General features: G+C 42.1%; 2 protein-coding genes across 15 annotated transcripts in view; both read left to right on the top strand.

Moving 5' to 3' along the window:
• Positions 1-993: 993 nt before the first annotated feature.
• On the top strand, positions 994-16,139 carry PDCL2 (phosducin like 2). Its single transcript, XM_042811860.1, has 8 exons — positions 994-1,054; positions 2,161-2,177; positions 3,387-3,507; positions 4,645-4,735; positions 5,787-5,930; positions 7,518-7,726; positions 8,034-8,127; positions 12,290-16,139. The coding sequence occupies exons 1-8, from the start codon at positions 994-996 to the stop codon at positions 12,330-12,332; spliced, it is 780 nt and encodes a 259-aa protein (XP_042667794.1). The 3' UTR covers positions 12,333-16,139.
• CLOCK (clock circadian regulator) overlaps positions 11,198-23,461 on the top strand; it is a 54,124-nt gene continuing 41,860 nt past the window's right edge. For 8 of the 14 annotated variants that reach the window (XR_006167824.1, XM_042812804.1, XM_042812806.1 and 5 more), the window contains exon 1: positions 19,019-20,473. The gene's annotated coding sequence lies outside the window, so the exon portion shown is untranslated. The other 6 variants (XM_042812805.1, XM_042812802.1, XM_042812797.1 and 3 more) reach the window with 5 other exon arrangements.

Here is a 23,461-nt window from a genome sequence, read left to right as displayed (position 1 = left end):
GTATGAGGAAGCTCAATCCTACAGAAAAGACAGACACTGAAGTTAAGCTTTCAAATGCCTTTTTGGCACTAAGTCCAGTTCTTGTGATACTTTACTTCGTTCAGGGTGTCTCAATAGTGTTTCACTGGCAGAAAAAAAGAAAAAAAAAAAAAAAAAGAAGCTCCATTAGCAATGAATTGTATGTTTTGGAGAAAATTCTTGATTTTAACTCAGCTAAAGCACTATGAAAGCTTTTGTGGTGTTATTATTTTTTTTTTACCTTTTAAGAGCAGTGATACAGTACGGCTCTGATTCAGAAGACTTCATTACTTACATTCTTCTAGAATTAAGGTCTATTGAGAACATAGCAGGTTTTGGTGTAGTTTTAAAGAAATTTATACAAAAGATTAAGTTAGCCTCTCCGTCTTCCAAGCTTTTCTCACCAGGGGTTGGCAGAAATATTTGAGGATATTTGAAGTAACTAATGAGGAGCTGTAAGAAAGAAGGAAATAAGAAGACTTCTTATTAGCAGCTGCTGTGACATGGCAAAGGGAAACGGTTTCAAACGAAAAGAGGGGAGATGTAGATTGCAGATAAGGAAGCAGTTTTTTACAGTCAGGGTGGTGAGGCACTGGAACAGGTTGCCTAGAGATGCTGTGGACGCTCTGTCCTTGAAGACATCCAAAGTCAGGCCGGATGGGGCTTTGAGCAGCCTGGCCGAGCTGTAGGTGTCCCTGTTCGTTACAGAAGGGGCTAAATGGCCTTTCTGGGTCCCTTCCGACTCAAACGATTGTATAAAATAGCAACAGTGCAGACGAGGGCTGCTGTTGACAACGGCTGGTCACACACAGAGTGAGCAGACCTCAGTACCCCTCCCGCTCGCCCGCATGGGTGAGCAGCCGAAGGGCAGAGCTCAGCCTTTCCACACGCGCTTCGCCTCCCCCCGCCTAACCCCGCGCCGTTACCGGTGCACCGCGAATCTCGCTCTGCACCAGCTGCCTCCCATAGAGATACATGGAGGCGGGGCCGTTAGAACCGGGTCCTGCCCCAACCGCCGCCGTGAGGAGCCATGCAGGTGAGAGTGAGAGCGGGGGCCTGAGGGAAGGCGGGGGAGATGGGGAGCCGCCGGGCGGGCAGGGCGGGACAGAGAGGGGGAGCGCTGTGAGGCGGGCAGAGCGCTGTGTTCCCATGGAGGGGGGGCTCTCATTGCCCAACGTGGGATCTTTTGTACCCTCACTGTGCAGCAGTCAAAACTCGTATTTGATGAAGGATTGAAAGCTTGCAGTGAGACTGACTGTAAGGATATTTTATAGCGTTGGGGAATTACACTGTAGCAAAACCTTCCCTTGTGTTTTTCTAGACCCATGATCATCTGATTCATTACTTTATACACAGAGCTTCTCTTTTCTTTTTCCTTTTTTTTTTTTTTTTTTTCTTAATGGGTTACATTCACTACTTTTCAGCTTACTTTGCTCAAAGAATGAGCAAACTGCTTGTTTTAACTTTATTCACGTATGAAAACATAAGCAAAGAATTAAGTTTGCTAGTGTACCTCTAAGACTTAGCAATAAAATCAGCTTCTCAGTGGTAGAACACCGCAGAAAATACTTCTCCAAATAACATGACTGCTTATTGTTTAATGGAGTTGGCGCTCCTAGTTCAGAGCATGGATGTCTGAGCGTTGCAGAAGGAATCAGTTAAAATGTTCCAGTACAAAATCCCTTTCTCTCAGCACTAAGCACTAGATGTTTGTGAGGCCAGAGTGCTGCAGCAGCAAGGAGCAGTGGCCCTGCTGAGCCCATGCAGGACTGGTGCAGGAGCTGCCATGAGCTGCTGACATCTCCTTCCCACTCCAGCCCTGCAGAGCATCGATTCCTCACCTATGCCAGAAGAAACTGGTGGAGGTAAAGGCTTTCTTGCAGACCCACTGTGCTTCCCAGGGAGATATAGCATGGTGCTCTGTACTGTCTGTTTGGGAACTACTGAGTCACAGCCTGAACCTCTGATTGATCACCTGAGGCAAGCCATGAGTCAGCCAGAGGAGCACAGGTGGAGGCAATTCACCTGTGCTGCCGGAAGGAGTGGAGCCAGGCTCCACACCTCCTAGACCTATTTAAGAGCTGGCTATCAGTTGAGAAGGATCTCATTTGGAGATCCCCTCTTCTGGTGTTTTTTCTCTAGGTGAGCCTAGCATGCAGGTAAGCCTTCTATTTATTCTCTCTTATTATCTTAGTCTACTTTGCCTAACTCTCTTGCTCTTTTTGTGATTATAGCATCTTAATATCCATTGATTATACACTGCCTTAGTGGTTTTCCTATTTCTTTTCATCTGAGATGCAGAAGAACTTTTTTTATCATTACAAAATTCCTGTGAGCACGTATATCTTAGCATTTGCTTTGCGGTACCATTAGAAGTTACCATTAGAATTGTGTTCATGCTAAGCTCTGTAATTTGTTGAATAAAAACAAGGCAGCTGCTGGCTGGAAAGGCAAACGTATCGCTTGCAGGCATGGTAATGATATAATGCAAATCTTGGATGTTTCCTCAGGTGACCTTTTTGTAATGTAATGTTTGTTCATTTGATGCTGTATTGTTATTATTAATACCATTAAATATTTCTGTTATATAAAAATTCAGTCAGGCGTCTCTTCATGGAGGTTTTCAGACTGTATTTCAAGGCAAAAAATACTACAGAAATTAACAACCTGTTTTAAAATCTGCCTAGCATTTTCAGTCCTTGTGAAAGATGTCCTTATGTGTTGCAACCCAGTTAAAATGAAGATTCTTTTAATGTGATAATTTAGGAATAAATACAGCCTTATAAATAGATGTGGTTCCTTTATCTTAATGGCTTAATTAAATTACTACAAATGTAGGCTTAATACCTACAACAGTCATACGCTATAAGGTTACGTTGACATATTAACAATAATCATTCATTTAAAAAGTCCTTTTTTCCCCCCTTCATTCTAGTCGTGTTTTTGTATGTTTATACAAAATGTCTGTAGTTTATTCTCACTAGTAACATAAAAATACCAATACAAAAATCTAGCAGTATTTGTTTATTTAAGTAAGCCATTGGTGGTTCTGGGTTTCTGAAGCAGGTTTCCACGTGTCTCCTAGAAAACTTCAGCAGATGTTTTGGATACTGATTTCTTTGTCTATGCCTACATTTTGAGGGTTTTTTTCTTTCCCATTTTCTTCCTGACTTTTGTTTAGAACTGAAAAATGACAAATGGAAAAGCATGGTAGAGAATGGTACATTAAAGTATTGCAGTTACTCTAAGTAATGATTTCCAGTTGTTACATCCTTAATATGTGCCAAAGTGAAAAACGGCTGTGCTTGGTCAAAATCAATCAAAAGACTGATTTTTCAATTTAGTTTTCTTCCATAATACCAAAACAGGACCCAAATGAAGATACCGAATGGAATGATGTATTAAGAAAGTTTGGAATTCTTCCTCCAAAAGAAGAGCCAAAAGATGAAACTGAAGAAATGGTTTTATGCTTGCAAAAAGAAGCAGAAGGTGAGTTGAATTAAAAATACATGCTATTAGAATAACAACATTTGGAATGTAGATCTGTGTAGTGTGAGGTTCATCTCCATGGTGGGAATCTTCCCTGCTGCAAGGGCCATCCTCTGCTATCTCTTCCAATCAAAATTAAGAGACGTTCATAGACCACAGACCACAAGGAAACAAGAATGGAAAGAATATAATCCAGCTTGTTTTCCCTCAAAGCAGAATCAGTTATAAATATCCAATTCTGAGCAAATGTTCATTTAATCAGAATTCTAAAAACTGATTTTTCACAGAGGCCATGAAAAAAATGTCTTTTTGCTTTCTTCGCAGGTACCTGTAAGTACTACAGAATTGTTACTGCAGCTTCCATAGAATCATGGAATGGTTTAGGTTGGACCAACCAAAAACCATCCAGTTCAAAACCCCCTGCTGTGAGCAGGGTTGCAGCCCAGGATCTCATCCAACCCAGTCAATTTTTTCCAGCCTTGACTTTCTATAATTCCATTTGAAGGATAGAAAGCGTTAAGGTGTAGGAAGTGGCACTACAGACTAGTGGATTGGTTTCCACTACTTTCCTGCAGGCAAACATTTTTGCGTAGAGCAACGAAGGCTCTTGCTTAAATGTACTGTAGTAATTCTCACTTTCTGACAAGTTTTACCCTTGAGCTGAAAGGCAAGTTACAGCTCATTCAGTTTTCAGATTCTACTGAGTTCTGCTCACTATTTCAGAGCAGAGAAAGTTGTGTCTTCAGTACACAACTTCTGCCAAATTCTCACAGGCAGCATTGATCAGGGTATTGAAAAGTACAGTTAAATACACTAAAATAATAATAAAAAAAAAACATGTTAGCATGACATACCACTGCATACTGCATCATTTTAGTTATTGTTATCGAATGATTTGGGTTGGCAGGGACCATAAGGATCATCTAATTCTACCCTGCCTGCCCCGGGCATGGACTAGATCAGGTTAATCCAAACCCCGCCTAGCCTGGCATTGAACAGCTTCTGAAATCAGCGTATCTCTTACATTTGTCAATTCCATGTCTGTGTACTAACTTTCATGCATTTAAGATGTACAGGCAATTTAGAGAACAAAACTAGTGGGTTGTTGGTGTTTTTTGTTTATTTGTTTGTTTCTAGTGAAACCATATGAAAGAATGAGTCTTGAAGAATTAAAAGAGGCTGAAGATGACTTTGATGAGGCTGATAGGAAGGCTATTGAGATGTACAGGTGTAGTAAGATATACTAAGACGTCCTTTCATGACATACATATACTTTCCTAGGCATAACTGTAGTACAAACCAAGTTCTCATGCAGCTATTGAATAGTATACCAATCTGTTCATCATACCATGAGGAGGTGGTGTGTTTTCTGGCTTTGAGTTCAGAAAACTTGGGTGGCTTGTTTAGAGACTTAATAATTATTTCAGTTGTCTTGGACATTCACATGTGTATTTTACAGGGTACTCTGTGGTATTCTGCAGAGCTTAACACTGTAACTAAGAAAAATCAGGCATAAACAGTTCAGACAGAATAAAAGTGGGAATGTGATCAAAACACATTCGTCTAAGATTCTACCTATGCTTATTGCTTTTGTGCTGTTAAAATAACTAAAATCTATGCATTTAGTAGTGTATTCACGTAGAAAGCTGATCATTCACATAATTTAGGGAAGTTATGAATGTAAATCATGTTGTATTTGTTGCCAAAGTATAATAATGTTGTGTGTACATTTAGTCTTGCCATCCAATGGTGGCTTTCAGTCAGTAAAATTAATAGCTTCTTGTAGTTCAACACATCTCAGGGAGGCATTTTCATTTTCTACTCAGCAATTATTTTTATAGATGAAAGCTGCCATCTACTGGTTTTGCATTCCAATTTTCATGAAATATTGTATGAGTGTGGTATCGCATTCACACGTTGTGTACTGGTAGTTCATGCTGAAATTACTGATGTTCAGAATGATGGAAATGATTTGTACCTCTACAGTTTTTGTGCTTTTTCTCAGATGATTAAGGTGCTTTGCAGTGTGTTTCTTTAAGTTTCCCAAAGTTGATGCTGGTATAAAAACTTCCTTAGTTTTATGTTCACATTCATTAACTTTATTCAATAAGATTAGCCTAGAAACCTTTCTAGCTCTGAAATGATACTAGAAGACCTTGAGCCAGAGTATTGCTCAAAATGGGTTTTTAAAAGGAATTGAGCAAAATGTACTAGATATTATTAAAAATGCATTTTAAATGTTTCAAATATACTTATTTTCCTTACTGCCTTCTAATTAGGCAGCAGCGCTTGCAAGAATGGAAATGTCTTCAGAGGAGGCAAAAGTATGGGGAGCTGAGAGAAATCAGTGGAGAGCAGTATGTTAAGGAAGTTACAAATGCTCCTGAGGATGTTTGGGTCATAATTCATCTTTATCGGCCAAGGTAATTATTTTCTAGTTTAAGGTACTGAGTACATCAAAACAGGGAATTCAGCTGGGGATTACACAGGAATACCAAGAAAAATGAAACACAGCAGACTATCAAAATAGCAGTTGGTTGGAGGCAGTGGAAGTGATTCCATTGAGCATGGGGCCTCCTTGATTTTTCTAATTCGCTTTTAAGATTAGTTTGCTTTGATCATTTGTGTGAAAGATTCCTTTTGCTGTATATGCATATCAACAGGTACTAAGTCTCAGATTTCCAAATTTCACTGAAAGTGTTCTTTACTTTCTGTTCTAAGAGAACTTTCTTTGAAGCCCCTCTGCTCAGCAGGAGGCCTCTCACAGGACTTTTCTATTTCTCCTACAGCAAATCAAAGATAGCAGCACTGGAAAGTCTCAATTCTGAAAATCCAGGAATGCTGAGGGAATTTCTTAGTTCAGCAGTTGCCCAATATGTTCTGTAATAGTAGCAGAAGTTGTGACAAAATGAAGCAGAAATTTCAAAGGGCTGCCAAGATTAGTTCACCATGTGTTAACAACCATCAGGTGTTTTGCAGAAGCACTGTGAATAAGAATGGAATGTTCAACATTTCTTTAGATTCAGACCAGCTTTCAGCTTTCTCTTTTCCTTCTTTTTAAGCACGTTGGGAAGAAATTTATTTGATTCCTTTCAGTTGCCAAGAATTGAGCATTATTTCCAGGAGCAACAAATAGGGCAACAAATGAAATGAAATGAAATTGTTCAAATTACAGTAAATTAAATTTACAAACCTGAAGAATTAAAAAAAAAGCATCTTTTCTTCCTCTTCGTTGTTTTTGTTTACTGGAGAATCACTTCTTTACTAGTTCGTTATACAGACGAGACTGTGAGAAACATGTTCAGTTCCTTAGGATTGAATATGAGATCTCTGAGGCGTAGCGAATGAACAGATCCCATCCCCTGACTGTGACCGCACGTGCTTTTGGCCACCAGGGCGCGCCCGTAAGCTGTACCCGCTGGCGCTTCGGTCCCTTCCAGCCAAGTTCCCGACATCTAAGCGGTAACCGGGCAGGAGGGAAACAAAACCACCGCGCTTTTTTGTCCTCGTCGTGGAGTCTTACATGGCGATTGCACTGCAAATACTGTGAAAGTAATGAGCAATCCCGTGGTGGTCATATGGCTATACAAGGATTTCCCTGTCGTTTAGCTTTCACTAAAAGAGTTAAATGTGAAATTGAACACCGATTCAAGCGAAACACGTATCATAGACTTAAAATTTCATCTAAACCTGCAATAAATGGACAAGATAGGCTTTCAAATCTTTGCATGTAACAAAATTGAGGTGCTTGCTTGAAGCACCTGGTAGCTTTACTGACGTTCTGGGAACTGTGCCTATTACACGCATTGAAGGTCTTTATTTGGGCAAATCAAAGTCATCTTAGAAGCAGCTAAATAAAATCTGTGGTGCAAACCTAACTACAACACGAAGAAGAAACAGAGTAAGCCAAAGTGCACTTTTATTCGTCAAAGGTCTAATTATAGTAGTGTTAATTATTTTATACATCATTTATACTGCAGATATGATCATGCCCTCATATCTTTTCCTAGCATTCCAATGTGCCTACTAGTCAATGAACATCTCAGCCAGTTGGCCAGAAAGTTTTCGGAAGCCAAGTTTGTCAAAGCCTCTGTGAACAGCTGCATCCACAGTTACCATGACAGGTGCTTACCCACAATACTTGTATACAAAACTGGGGAAATAAAAGCCAGGTTCATCGGGGTAGCTGAATGTGGCGGGATGTATCTTAAAGTGGAAGGTAAGAGAAATACTCCTGAATAATTTACTTACTAGAGAAGAATTATGTTGTTTGTAATCGTTAGATCTAAAGATTGCTGCTTAAAAGAAAAAAATCAAAATATTTTTGTAGGAAAGTCGACAAAAAGTAAAGAATAATTTATGTAATCCTGCAGTGCTAAGAATTTTTGGCAAGCATAGATATTTTACACTAACACAGTTAACGTTTAACAGCTTTTTCTTGCTGCTGAGATAGAGCTTGGTTCATAAAAGCCCTTAAGTGAAAGTGTACTGCAATCAACAGCATAAATTGTCATTTGTTGTTACAGAGCTTGAATGGAAGCTAGCAGAAGTTGGAGCAATTGAAAGTGACTTGGAAGAAAACCCCAAAAAGGACATTATAAATATGATGACATTATCAATGCAAAACATTTCTGTTCATGAAAACATCAATACAAAAAGCAGTGATGTACTGAAACCACAAATTACTTGAGGATGAGTTTTCCATGTGGGTAACCTGTTCAGACTCAAACTAGCACAAAAGTAGCTTTCTATTGCTTTTGAAAGTCTGAAACAATAAAAAGGGAGTTTGTTTCACTTGTTTTTTGTTTTTCATTTGATTTGGTTTTGAACTAACGTAGTAAATGAAAGCCCTGCCCGGAGATTGCTCCTGTGGACACTGAGAGTTTGCATTCTTCTTTTCAAACAAATTGCTCAAATGGAAGAGGGAGGAGGCTGTTAGCAATTAGGATGTAATCCATACTTATTCCTCTTTTTCTCTATCAGAGGTGCATGCTTGACTCCTTTAATTCACGGTGAAATGACTGTAGTGGGATTCTGCTCTGAATACTTTCTTAGTTCCCCCCATTGAAAAGCTGATCTGAAGAAAACGATGCGTACAATGATATAAAAACAGGGTTTAGCCCTGAGTGTAATGACCAATACTTTTGCTTGGTTGACAGGTATGCAAGAATTTTCTCTAGCGGCAGGGATTCTCTTTGCGCTCTTCTAATGCACATAGTTGGATCAGTTGTTCCTTTCCAGTAAAAATAAGGACATACTTCACAAAATAGTTTATGTTCCATGTGTATATAAGCAAAACAAAACTATGTCAGTGAATAAAGTGACCACACTCCTGGTTTGGCATTTTTATTTATTGCAAGCAGTGAACCAAATTGGATTTCGTAGTTAATTTTTCCAACTACTCAATTAAAAAACAAAACAAAAACAAACCCTGTGTGCTAAAGATTATACAGATTTGACATGGTTTATTGCATCAGTATGCAGAAACAGAACAAATGGTTCACTTAACACTTGGCAGGAAGGTACCTCAGAAAAACAAGAAAATAAACATCAGTGTTTTCTTTTTAGCCAGGAGGAATAAAGTAGATATAAGTAGGCATGTGCTGTCAGGTATCACTATTGGAAAGTTACAGTTTGCAGATTCAAATAGAATGGATAGATGCATTTTAGAGTTAATAGCTTCTCTGCCACTTATGTTAGTTCCTTTCTAGTTTTTAAATGCAAACAGGTCATCAGCGATGTCTGATATGATTCCCTAGGCAACGCTGGTATTCACCTTAGGTGACTGCCATGAAAAGGGTGCTGCCACCACTTCCTCCTCACAGCAAACCTCCATTATGCATTAAGGGGTTGTAGTGTTAGAGGAGCACAAACACAGTACCCACCCTCATCATCTGACATCTACACTCTGTTGCCCCTAACTGAACCATTGCAGCAAACTCACATTGACAACAAGGATTAGGAACACAGTATTTCTAGGTGGAAATAACTTCATAGAACTGCTGTCTGTTCCTTCAGAAGCCCTTATAATGTTTTCTAAGGTAACACATTAAAAAACATTGCCTCAGTTAGGCTACGACAGGCAGAAAGTGCAGCGTGTGTGATCTGCATGGCCTGGCAAATCTGCAACCATAAGACATGCAAGCTTCAAAGGGAGATTTGATACTGCAGCAGGCTGATGTTGCTCTCTGCAAGGCATATTTTGAGGGAAGAGATACTGCGTGTATCTCTAGCATCCTTCTTGAAGGATTACTACTGGCACTACTTGTGTCAAATTCCATACGTGCAGCTAGATGCTAACTTTAGTCTGTGGGTTTCTTGGCTGTGTCCTAGTTCTGGCAATAACACCTTTTTGTTGAAAATGGTTCTGTGTCTTCTCCTGGAGTTTCCATTCCTGCTGTGTCCTATTGCCTTTACTGCATTTCCTCACAGAAGCGTTACCCTTTACCTAAGTAACAATATGATCACTTTATTCATATCGATTTTCTACAACCAAAAGCTAGAAATGGAGTATTTTGAATCTGTAAATATTCCAAGTGTTCTTACTCATGCTGTTTACAATTTCACAAACAGAAAAACCCAACAAGCTCATGGATAGCTTTTTGGCAGTGTTACCTCTAAAAGGCTTCCTGTCCCCACACTGCCTGTGTACAGTCACAAGGCAGCTCAAACAGGAAAACGAATTTACCCGAAAAGTAATCCAGAAATGAATACCTCTGAGATTTGGGAGCCAAATCAATTCCCTTCCCTCACTGCAGGCACCTGATTAACGGTGGCCGCGTTTGTGGCTACTAGTAGAACAGTATTCCACAGCACGTTCTGCAAAGTCCACCACACGATTGCATCCTGCAGTTCATATAAGCTTTAAAAAGCACACACAGGCACACACTGACTTTTAAGCTGACTTTTATTATCAGACAGTCTTGCTGCCTCCAATCACAGCCGCATGTTCCTGCGCTGATACAACATTTTCTGAACGCACAACACGGAGGATTTCTATAGGTGTCGGGATTTCCAATGCTGCCAGGGCCGATTCCGACGTCTGACAGCTGAGACTGCCTCGCAAACCGGCGCTAACCGCGAACGTGGAGACGCTGAAGGCCGACCCGTGAGCTCCGCCCGCTTACCCACACCGACGGCAGAAACCGCGGAGCGGGACGGCGCAGCATTCCCCCGACGCGCGGCAGCAGTCCTCAGCGCGCCCTTTCCGCAGGCAGGACGCCGCGCCCCAGCTCCATCACCCGCGCCACGGGCTGCGGCCGGCCTGGCGCTCCGAGCCGCAGAGGTGGCGCTGCGGGGCCGGGATCCCCGCTCCCCGCTGAGACAGCGCCCGCCGCCATTTCCTCCTCGGGCGAAGCGGGGTGAGGCGAGGCGAGGTGAATCCAGGTCATGAAGGCGCGGCAGCCAGCGCGCCTGCGCGGCTCCCCCACCGCACCCCTCGCCCGGCTCCTCGATCTTGCGCACGCGCGGAAGGGCGATCCGCCAGCTCGGGCGTTTGCCCGTTCGCCCGCCGCTTCTCCGCGCACGCGCAGACGTGGCGCTCCGGAGCGAAGGGCCGCCGTGCCGCGGCTTGCAGTGCGCTGTGACGCACGCGCGGTGGCGCGAGGCGCCGCGGCTGCCGGCGGTGGGCTCGGCGGCGCAGGCGCGGTGGCGGGGATCGGCGGGCCCGGCTGCCGGCGCTGCTGCCGCCGGGGAAGGCTGCGTGCCGGCGGCGGGCGCGGGGCTGCGCGCGGAGAGCGGCGCTCGTCAGGAGAGGTCGGGCGGGCGGGCGGCGGCAGCCGCGCTGGGAACGGGGTGCGAAGTGAGGCGCCATGCGATGCGGGCGGCTCCGACGTGCTCGGATCCCGAGGAGGGGGCGAGCCGGGGGACTGCGCGGGGTGGCCGCCGAACTTTGACGGCGCCGCCGGGTCCCCCGACGCCGGGGCGGCGGCGGGGCGCGGAGAGGGTGGCGGCCGCCCTTGAGCGGGGCGCGGGCAGCGGCAGGGCCTGGGGGCGCTCGCGGGGCACCCGCTAGGCCCGGTGACCCACTTTGCTCCTGTCACAACTCCCGGGCACGTTTGGAGCGCTGCCCGCCTGGCCCGCCGCCCGGCCCGGCCGCTCCCGGCAGCGCGGCGGGCTATTGCAGGCCTCGTCCGGGCCCGGGGCGCTGCGGGGCGGCGGGCGGCGGCCCCGCGGCAGGTGGGGTGGCCGCGTTCTTCGCGGGAAAGCGGCTCTCGAGCCTTCGGTGCTTTCGGACGTTCCCCGTTAGAAACTCGGTGGCGATGGCCGCAAGTGCGCTCCCGAGTGCTACCGCGCGCGCTGAGGCTGAGTGCCGTTCCGTGCTGCCCTGGCTCCGGGCGCAGTGAGAGCGCCGCGGGTAGGTGCGTAACCCGGCGCCGGGCCGGGCCGCCCTGCTTTCCACGCGTGTCCGCTTAAGGTGGCCGTGGGGTTCCGGTTGGTTTCGGTTTCAGGTGGCTTGTACCTTGGGCCCGGGACATAAACTCGAAATGTATTTGCGTCAGGAGCAAGGCTTGTAAACTCCCCGGGGGTATTTACACTGACATCTTCGTAAGGGCTGGGCTTTCCTGTAGGCGCTGGACGTTGACCTGCGGAGAGGCAGAAGGAAAGCGAGGTGCAGTTGTGTTGGGATGCACAGAGGTGGGAAGAACCCTAGTGACCTATACGATCTGCTAAATGCTGACAGCAGGTGTGCTCTCATGGCACTATTTGACAAGCAGCACTGCAGACTGGAACTGCTGGTCCTCCTGTCCCACTGCCCTCAGCCCCACCAGCACCACACTGCACGGAGCTGCATCCCGCAGAAGGGTGGGAGCGATCCAGGTTAAAATTAACCACTATTTTTTTTTTTTTTCTGATGTGGTTATATTTAACCTCGCTCATTGCTCTGGGTGACAGGTGTGTCAGAAGGCAAGAGGATTGTTAGGGCAAATGTGCTAGTGAGGGAAGTGCTTGAGAAATACACCATGACTGGGGCAGTCCTGGCAGGGCTGTTTGAGCAGCTGGGTCGCACTTCCATCATATCACACAGGAGTAAAACTGGTTTTATCTATGGATATCTGCAGGTTTGAAATCGGGCAGCATTTGATTGTTTTAGTAGGGAAATTCTACTCGACAGACTGTGTGCTTTGCCAGTCTTGCTGCTGATTTTTATGTATGTATCCATTCGTGGTCCTTTGTTGAAAGCGCTAAAGACATTGCTTTCAGATAGATAAAATACTGAATGTTTGGGTTGGGGTTTTTGGTTGAATGCAAGTGGTAGTGCTGTGAAGGGGTGAGAGTTTTGTGAAGAGTTATCTCTTTAAGAAACAGCCCACATGGTTAAAAAACAAACCTGAAAGCCTCTCAGGTTTGACGCTTGATACTTTAAGATGTTATTCAGGCATGCCTTGTTTTTTAATTCTTCTGCATCATGTTCTTACCTCAAAGAGTTTAACTTACATAGGTAACAGAAAGGATATGAGTAAAGCAATGAGTATTTTTTTTAAATGCTTGAAAGAGCTCAAGTCCCTCCTGTAACTAATTTTACTGTTTTTTAATGCTCAACAATATAAAAATGGAGCGGTAATTACTTTAATTTGTAGTGTTGGTTAATTATCTTGTTAGCACAGAATTTCACTGAAGTCATAAATCTTCACAGATTCGCCTGGTTGAGGAAATCGCTGCTTTCAGAAGCTTTGTGCTATTGCTGCTTTTTGCCCCTAGTCAAACTCTGGTTGGAATATTAATGAATTAGCAATAGAAATATCACCCTCTGTGATATTTATACAAAGTGGTTGTATTGGGGTAGGGTTGTTGATTTTTACTACATGCAATAGACTTGTGTTGAAAATAGTTGCGAATCTGCATCGGTGGGTAATTTCATCGTATGGAAACAGCCCCTTTTTAGCTCTGTGCCCTTCCTTCACAGAGGGGGCACTGTGTCCAGAGCGCACAGAGCTTCAGCCTCACTTAGCAGTTGTTGAATACAGGTACAAATATTTGGCTGCCTCCTATTTTCTGTTATGCTGAGAAATTGCTAGCAGCATTGTTATTCTGAATTCAGTAGTACTTCAGAATAGAAGGAGGTGTAAGATGTGCATCTTTGGTCATGTGGCAGAGCCTGAAGTGAAAGATTCCAGTGCCTCTGTGTAATGGTGGCACAGGGGAACACAGCCATTCCCATCAGGATCTCTCATTCCCTTCTGTGTGGGTCACCTGGGGAAAGCAGCTCAAAATTACAGCTGGGTGCTTTATTAGTTCAGATAATGGGCTTCAGTGGTAGTTTAAAACTGTTAGGTGTTTCCCAGTTCGTTTGTTGCAGGAGTTAAAGATTGAAGCACAAGGAAGAGAGGAAGAACACTCATGGTTAATGCAGCTGCCTGCTGCCCTGAAGGATTGAATTCTCAGCCTCTAGAGCTGCCACAAAATGCCTTTGTAATGCAAAGGCCACTTTAATTTTGGCATACCTCATGCCTGAGTGTTTAATTTTATGGCCTTAATGTTCTCTTACCGTAGTGTTAATGTATAATATAAATTCTTAAATATAGCTGCTTTCAGAATATGTAATCGTATATTTAAAGTTTCTGCGCTTTTCAGTTCCCAGGTATTTAATACTCAGTAGAACGAGTTTGTCCGTGGAGTCTTTTGTCACCTTACTGTTTGCCTACTTTGGACTCTTTCCAGCTGTTACATTTTGTCGTTGAAATCACTGAATTAGTTTTCTTACTCTGCAGTGATGTTCTGAGGAACAATGCTGACTCTATCATAAAATCAGGTGTAGTAATATTAATATTTTATCCAATATAGATCCATTAGAAGTGGATATGCGGTGTAAGATTCAGAACTGCTATTTTGGTAAAATCTTATGAAGCTTAGGAGATACTGTGGGCATTCCCCATCTTCCCAATAAAGATGTATCCAAGTGAAGCTTAAGAGTGGTGACAAATGCTTTGTCCTTGTAGTAGTGTTTAATAATCTCTAAGTCAGTGAGAAAGCTTCAGTTCTAGAGCTAAAACCATTTGACTCGTTGTGACAGCCTGCTACCACAGGACAAATGGTGTTGGAGTTATATCCTTATGTTAAAGCAGAATGAAATGGTTCTTGGAGAAAGATCCGTCTTAAGTGAATTTAAAAATAAATACTGGAATGTAAACACTGTGAGGTTCTGTAGATGTAAAAAGATATTTGCAGGTGTTTCTGAGGAGGTTTTGATGCATGTTATTTTGGTATCTGGCCAGACCCAAAAGGAATAGAGAGGAGTGAAAACTGTGATTTAGATGGGTTCTGAATATCTAGTCCAGCATGAACTTTCAGCCATATGTTGGCTGTGTTTTTGCAGGTCTCTGTAAAAGTTCTCCAGGCACCTTGAAGCTTTGTTCTCACTCAGATCCTCCATGCTCTTGTCAAAACGGAGCATCTTGGCACCTCTGCCTGTTTAGTATTCATAAATTAGGCAATCTGTAAATTAGGCATTCACTTGTCCGAAGGCATGTTCAAACCGCACCTGAGTCACACCTATGGGATTGGACTCGGGCCAACCTGGTGACTCTCCCTTTGGTTCAGAAGCACAAAGGAGGGACAAGGTAGAGGGGTTGTTTTGTTTTTGGTTTTTTTTTTATGTCTCTTTCCAAAAAAAAAAACCCACAAAACTCAGGTGCTCCCAGCAACAACGAAAAACCCAAGCACAAAAAATCCACTTTTCACTGCTTAGAAGGTGATTGAACTGGGCAAAAGAAAAACACTACAGTGCTTGTTTTCTTGGAGCTGGAGATGAAGGAGATAGGCAACTGTGTTCTGGCCTCTTCCAAGAGCTCTTCAGTTTTTTCTTCCGTATAAAACTTTAAATGTCATTAGGGAATGGAAGCCAGAACTCTTCTCTGTCATGTTGGGTCCCAGAGAGTCTGCATGCTGTCCTGCAAGCCTTTTACTTCTCAGTTTTTCTTACTCGCTCTGAGGTCTGATGCTGGAAAGAGAGGTCAGGAGTTGATCCAGCTTCCAGCAGAGCATGGAACCTGCAGAGAGACTGTGGTCTGGACCCCTCTGGAGAGTAGCTGTGATTTCTCTGTTCTGGCTTACTGTGTTGTAACTGTGCTGCTGGACAAAAATCGGAACACTTATTTTCCCTCTCTCTGGTGTGTCTTGATGGGAAAAGCTTAGCTATATACATCAGGATTGCGAATACTAACCTTACCAGTGTTCCAGTCCTTCAGAAACAGGTGATGTTGAAGGCTTAGTTTTGTATTTACTAGTTACTTTTAATGTCTGTGTACCTTCTAACTTTTTTAGAAGTATTGCTGAGCAATGCAGCTTTCCTTGGCTTTGGTACTTATTTTTTCTACAACTACTTAAATGGAGGTTGTAGTGAGATGGGGGTCAGCCTCTTCTGTCAGGTAACGGTGACAGGATGAGAGGTAACAGCTTTAAGTTGTGCCAGGGGGAGCGTTCAGGTTGGATGTTAGAACTGAATTACTAACATCTTGTGGTAGTTGTGGAGCTATTGGACACCTAGAAGAGGAATGCCTGAGAGTGGGCTTATCATCCAGCACAGCATCTAACTTTCAGATGCTTAATGCTTAACCCTGGCAGTGTTCAAGAGGTGTCTGGATGACGTGCTGCGTGATAGGGTTTAGTGCTAGTGGTGGCAATGGTGATGAGGAGACGGTTGGACTAGATGATCTTATAGGTTCTTTTCCAACCTTGTGATTCTATGATTCTATGAATAGTGGGGTACAGTATTGTTTACAATGTAATGCTAACATTGTAGATAAAATCTAAAAGTTTTTAACATGCAGCTCTCTAAGTATGTGAGAGTATCTCAGGTCGCTGATCCCATAAGCATCCCATTAACTGCTGACTTGACAGTTATTCCTAAAGTTCCAGCACTGCCTTATGAGTACCATCAGAAAGAGTGTTTGTGAACATATTAGGAAAAGCCTTGTAACAAGTGGCCCTTGGAAGAAAGAGGAATGATAATGTGTGCATTTCTTAATATGCATTAACAAAAATCTGAGAAGAAGCACGCAATTTTGCATATTAAATGATTAGTTTGGAGAATATTTGAGTATGAGATAGTAAGATGCATAATAAGGAAGAAAAAACACTTTAAAATAAATTGCATTAATAGAGCTAACTTCGTGTTTCCAATTCTAAGAATTCCACTGCTGCTGCTGTGGTAAATAAAACATAAGTTACCATTTTTACACTTTGTGAAGTACATCCAGGATGATAAAAGCTTTTATTGGTGTAGTAAATATTAGTTGCTGGCATTTAGGAGTATGTGATGATTCTGGTGGCTGTTTCACTGCATGTTTAATGCAGTGTCAGAGACTGGTATTGGTCTTTTGAGTAGTGGATGTTACTCATGTGCATTTTGACAAAGCTGTCCTGGAAGAATAATGTTCCAGCAGCTTGGTGGCTGCTCGCAGCAAGGTGGTTGTGAATTCTGAGAGGGTAAGCTCATGCTGATGTGAGCAGGTGGGAGATGGGGAGTTCTTCCAATGGAACTTGTCAGAGAAATACCAGAGGCTTCAGCTGGCTTGGTTATCCTTGATCATCCAAAAGCTGCAGGCTGTGTTAGGGGGAAAAATGGTGATGTGTGGAGGGACTTTTCCAGCCCCTACTCCACGAGGGGTGTGTTTTATATTTGAGACGTAGGTCTGAAGATGTGAGAAATCAGGAAACATTTCACCAAAATCTGCTTGGCTCAGGAAACAAGCAACAAGGGAGGTGGCTTTTTGTTTTTCTTTTAAGCCCAGTTTCCTACGGAAAGTGATTGATGCTGTTTATCCCGTTCTTTCCTTAGATACTTGCCAATAGCTTTTGAAGTCACAGACCAGTTGCAACCGTGATTGCAGGAAGGACAGAGATCTCAGACTGTCGCATTCCTACAGTTTTGGGGAAGAGAAACAAACTGGGTGGAGAGAAACCTGTCAGTGCCCTTTCTTGAGAGAGAGACCACGCTGCAAGTTTGGCGCTGATTTGCTTTTTAGCATGTGCAGGAGGTCATTGGGTGTAGGCTGGCTTGTTACTGCAGGGCAGGGGAGTGCTGATGGAAGGTAAAACTATGGGAACAGCTTTACTGTCTGTTAATGAGTATTTTGATCATTAACTGAGGAATTACTGTTCTGATCAGAATTAGTTTGCTTACTTTGAATTCCTGGACAATTTTCTGCTCAGTAATGCCAGATACTCTTTTCAAGCCTCTGTGACAGATGTAGTGTTTATAAATCTTGTAAGATGCAGAAACTTCAATTATTACAATATGTCAGTTACAAAGTAGCATAATAGATGTAAAATAGTTATGTGGCTTTGACTTGTGCTTATTTTAAAGTAGTTTTCATAGTAACAAGTATTCTGAGGGAAACCAGCTTTTTCTCTGTGGGTAGAAAAGCAAGTAGCAGCATGAATCAGGGCTTCCAAGAGCTGTCAGTAGGAATGCGTGTTTTCCCCCTATTCACACACTTTCCTCACTGTCAATTTTAATGAGGTAATATGATTTAATAAAGCTTTTCTTGCCATTCGCAGCAGCAGCAACATTCATTATATGTAATCAAGCTGCTGTTGGCGAGTGTGTGGCTGAGGATGAAAGTAGAGTGTGGAACTTGTGTGCTGCTTTCAATGGTAGCTTGTTATCATCTCAGTAACCTTGCTTAAAATACGTTTCCTTATCTAGCTGTAGCAAATGCAGATTTTCAGGTGAAAATATTTTTGTTGTTTTGAGGTGTTTTTTTTTTCCAGATTGTGTATTTTTTTTGCCAGCCTAGCAGCGTTAAACATTTTGTGCTGCGCTAAAGGTTTGCATGATGTTTCCTGGATAAAGACACAGTTCCGGCCTTGAAGAGCTTGTGATCTAAATGTCAGTGATAAAGAAAATGAGGAGAATGGTTTCAGAAAAGGGGACAAGGATTCAAATGGCTGGAAGTCATAGCACGTAACTTAAACAAGTTGTAATTTCTAAGAACAGCGTAAGGTACCAGCACAGAAAAGGGTGAGAATATAGAGGCAGAAGACAGCATAAAGCAAATCCAAATAGTATAAAGATCTGAAGGAATAGAGGGAAAATATGTTACTGAGCAGGATTTGGAAAATGTAACATCAGAAGAGTAGGCAGAATCAAGATGAACAGGAATGGGGATGTGGTAGGAAACGGAGACAGGAAAAACATAGAAGAAACTTCTAAATTATGGCTTTTATAAAAAGAAAAAAAAAGGAAGGAGACAGGAAAAGGGTTGGGGAATGTGCTGGTTTGATCGGTTTGGCAGGAAAGCTGGGACACACATCCTAGTGCTAAGACTTTCCCTTACCCCCTGCCCCACCCTGACATTTAGCTGTCGATTTCAGTTGCTTTTAAAGGGAGTGGTGGAACAACAGCAGTGGGCCTGAAAACTCAGGCATGTGTGTTCTCCTGACGCTGTCTCCCATTCCATGCAGGTTTTGTGTGAGCTGGTGGACTTCTGCATGAGTTTCAGCACCACTGAGGTGGGGTTGTAGAAGCAGCTGGCATCAGAGGTGATTTGGGCAATGCTGCTTAATATAAGTCAAAAAGGATCCGAAATGTTTTTTGCTACGTTATCTGAAATTGCTTTTTCAAATGATCTTAGTTAAACTGGTACTACCTTTAAATGGAAAGTTAAATGCGTGGTTGGTTTACATTGAGTTGTTTGAACCTTGCTTGCTTTGCTGATACAGGAATGTGAAGTAATCTCATACATTTGTATGGAATGTTTTTAAAATGTCACCTAGACACTTCTCCAGCCCTATAAAAAAAACATAGTTGGTCCTTTCTTGTCTATATGTTATACTGGGATTTGATTCAGTAGATTGATTTCTAATATTAGATTGTTCTCCTGAAAAGTAGATAAATGGATGATAATCTGCCTTTCTTCTTCTCACATTAGACTTTTCTAATGAAATATATTTTTGAAATAGCCTTGTTCAGTCCCTGGCATTCTTTGTCTCTATTGTGACATCTTCCAGCTGTGTTGTATGTATGTGGGGACAAGATGGGGAGGAATAGGGATTTTGAATTTCTTTTTTTAGGTCAAAAGAAATTTGTTTTCCTTGCGTATGTTGGAAGTAGATGTATGGATGCCTTAACAGATATAGTTTGCCTCATGTAAGTGTTCACTGCAAGGTATCAGCAGTGATAACTAGCAGTGGTTTTCCATGCAGAATTGTCAGCAGTTCCATATATACAAAACTCTTTCCTATTTGTAGGAGTACTGCACTGATACTTGTAGGAAACAGAGTTGTTTTTGTGAAGGGAATAGTGTTTGCTTCCGTAAATATTTGGGGTATGGCTAGTTTCTACTCAGCAGAACTCACTGAAGTTTATGTTCCTCCTTAGTGAGGGGAAGATGGCTTTTGTTCTTTCTTGTGCTGTCATATGCTGTGTTCCTTAGGAGTTCTGACGTGGATAACACCTGCTGTCTGAACCATAATGCAAAGTTAAGATTGTATCCGTGTACTTCTTTCCTAGAAATGTGGCTGGTGTGTTACTGATGCTATGGAAGAAGGGCGTAACTTGCTGCAAAGCAATTGTAACATTTAGTAGGCACTGTTAGAACTGTAACTGTGGTGCTACCCTTAGGCCTTTGTGTTAGGCTGCAGGTTGGGATTTCAGAGTGGAGGAAGTTCAGACTTCTGAGCTAAGTAAAGGGAGGAATGTACATCTGAAGTTCTCCATCCTCACGTGTATTCCAGTTGTGTGGAGTAAAGAGCTGGAGTGTGAAGTTGTGAACACTTTAGGGCTAGAGCTAAAGTGACCGTAATAGTAGCAGAGGAAATAGGGCAGCAATCAAGGGCTCATCCACAAGTTGTTTCAACTAGATTCATTTTCATAGAGCTGTTGTTTTTTTTTTTTTTTGTTTTGTTTTGTTTTTTTCAGAACACTGTGCCAAAAAAGACTTTTGCTCAGATGACATCATACTTGGACTACTAAAGCTATCCACCCACTCTTCAAGGCATAATGGATTTCTAGGTAATTTAAGTAAGTATGTAGATTTTATTGCTGCTAAAACAGTACTGGTTTCAACAGAAGTGTCTCTTTTTTCAACCTCGGCAAGGTAGACATTCCCCTTCAATTTGAGATTGAAATTAATGTTGTGTGGGTGCTGGAATAGACTTCAAATAAGCTTTTAATAAGCTTCCATCCTGTAGACAGGAGCATAGAATAAAACAGTTGTGCCTGAGAAACCAGAAGGAAAAGAAGCAACCCATGATAGCACTGTCCTTAGCAATGACATATGCTAATGTGGCCCTGCTGTTTTAGGAGCCTGAATTAGTGTCTCTCCCAGGGATGCGTTGCAGCAAATGAGCGTATGTATTGCTATGCTCACAGCTTGTTGGGGTCTTCTTTCACAGATGCTCTTGTTAAAGTGGTAATGATACTCCATTAATGTACAACTACATACAAAGCAAACAAATGCATCTTAATAGGTTCCAATTAGCAGTCCCTCTGTTCACTTGTCATCATCTTTCTGAAAGGGTTGCATCTCCCCACTGCTTTGATTTGATACTCTGCTATCCAGCTGAAGACGGGCCAGGAGGAGCAGATTTCCATCTTTGCAGGATTCATTCGTGTCTTGTCATGCAGTCTGTTTACTGATTGTATATGCATGGTCACGCAAAGAGGAGTACACGAGACTGGGAAGATAGCTTGAGGAGCCTTTTGTGAGCAGCTTATATTACTGTTAAACTTTTAAGGTGACTCTGTCAGTAAAATAAACAAAAAAAAGCCCTCCAAGCAATGTGGATATACTTAGATATAGCAGACTTTGTGCCAATCTTTCTCAAACTAGGTCGTTTTGTCTCACTGACAGAAAACCTTTCTGTATTCCTGATATTTTATCATGCATTGGAAATGGTTGGTGTCCTTATAGTTAATGATGCTTTAGGCTTTCTGTTTGAAGACTTTTTTTTTTTTTTTTTTTTTTTTTTTTTTAATTTAACAGGATTCAGTGAGCAGAAGTTCTTTTTATTGTTCAAACTTGGCCAAAAGTTGCTTCAGTTCAAGCCTTACCAAAGATCAGCTTGCCTCTGAGAATGAGATGGAAGGAGAGGGCAGTACTGTTTTCGTGATTTGAGTTGCAGTGTTAATCTTAGAAATGGAAAGATGTAAGACCTGTGCATGTTAGAGCAAGCACTCAGGTGCTTGGGAGACAAGTAGAATTTCAGGAGAAAGCTAGAAGAGTTATGTTGCAGCATTGGGCTACTTGCTTTGTGCCATCCTACATAGGCAGCATGATAGATTTCTGAAAAAACCTTTTCTACCAGCTCATTGATTTGCCTACAGCTGTTTCATCTGTCCAAATCAGATGAGGAAGGTCCTTTTATTTATAACCAGATGGAGCAAGTGAGCGTACTCTAGCTGGTTTGTGATAGGTAAACAGACCTCAGCTGCTCTGCTCCTTTGTAATGTCAGGTACCAGCACTGAGTAAGGAGACTTTCTTCTGTGCTCTCAGTGCTTTTCCTTAGCACACCCCCAATATTGTGTTCATTCTACTTGTGCAACGCACCTTCAGTAGGATATTTCCATAATTATTGAGCTTTTTTGGTTCAAATTTTTTTTAATTATGATTTTAATTTATTATTATGATATTAAGATTATCTGTTGTTGCTTTTGTGTTCAGAAAGTTTCATAATAAAATGGACTATTTGCAATAATGTGTGCTGTACAAGGTTATAAAGTTACAACAGAAGATTTTTTGAGCATCCTGATTTCTTATACATGGTGTAAATCATAGATGTTGCTTTTTTCAAAATGACCTTTTCAGACTGTGAAGATTATCAAGAATTTGTGTTCTCCAGGGCACACTTCAGCTTTATTTACCATTTTTCTCTCCATGGGCTGTTTTCCTTTGCATTTACAAAAACGAAAGGACAAATAAAAATGTTACTTTCTCATAGCCTTTCTTTTTTTTTTTTTTTAAAGTGCCGAAAATCTTCAGTTCAAAACTGTTCTTAAGCAACAGAACATTTTGTATTTACTCTATAAATATTAGTTACAAATATATTTTTATATATTTACTTTATAAAATAAAAAGCAGAATATTCATAAATGTTGTCTTAATGTTTTCCACACAGGCAAATGGCTAAGTAGAGATGAAAATATTTTTAATGCTGATTTGTAGAAATAGGAAGAGAACAGAGATTTGAAAGTTGTTATTCTCCTTGATGTGTGTGCATATGTAAATGCATGCAGTTCAGCCTCTGCTTTTCTGGAAATGTGCCTGTGTCACCACTTGTGGAAAAACCCCTTTCCACAAGAGAGAAATCAAACCACTATCATTTAGGTTTGTTTTTACTTGCTTACTTCCATAGCATAAGAAGGAATGGCGGTGCATTTGGAGCCCATCCACAGGAGATGGGAAATGTAACATTGTAGGGCAGGTAGCTTCTCTTTGTCATAGTTTTTGGGGCTATCTATCTGTCACAATGAAGAAAAATCTCAATGTATTTAGTAGGTTCTAGAGAGGTAATGATCTGCAAATGGTTTCCTGGTACCTGAAAGATTTAAAGAGAAAGAGATTGCTTCTGAGCCAGTTCGGAGTTTATCCCAGGTTTTATCTTTGGATCAGAGGAGTTGACTGAAATTAAATAAAGAAGTGAAGTTGCTGACCAAAGCAAAGCTATGCCCTGGGCAGGCAGTAAGGAGGGAGAGGAGCCGTGTAGGATAAAGCACTGCTCTTTGTCAAATTATTCCAATTGTGAAACAAAGTAATGCAGATTTGCAAGACAGGCAGGAGGCTGTAGTTCCACTTTGTTTTGCTGGAGACAGACCGTGGAGCATGGAGGACTGTCTTAAAGCTTCCCCTCCCACCTTTTGCTTATTACAGGTTGGTGCTGAACTTTTTTTTCCAAGATTTTGGACTTTGTGTTGAACCAGACCAAAAGTTTCTGGTGTTGATGAGTTACAGAAAGAAGGAATTTGTGTTCCATATAGGAATAAATGGGATGACTTCTTACTGCTTCAAT

The sequence above is a fragment of the Centrocercus urophasianus genome, unplaced genomic scaffold (genome assembly GCF_019232065.1).
Source record: "Centrocercus urophasianus isolate 14NV4802_14NV808 unplaced genomic scaffold, USGS_Curo_1.0 seq_13, whole genome shotgun sequence".
NCBI classification, from domain to species: domain Eukaryota; kingdom Metazoa; phylum Chordata; class Aves; order Galliformes; family Phasianidae; genus Centrocercus; species Centrocercus urophasianus.
Note: the sequence above shows the minus strand (reverse complement) of the source record. Positions and strands in the feature narration are given on the sequence as shown.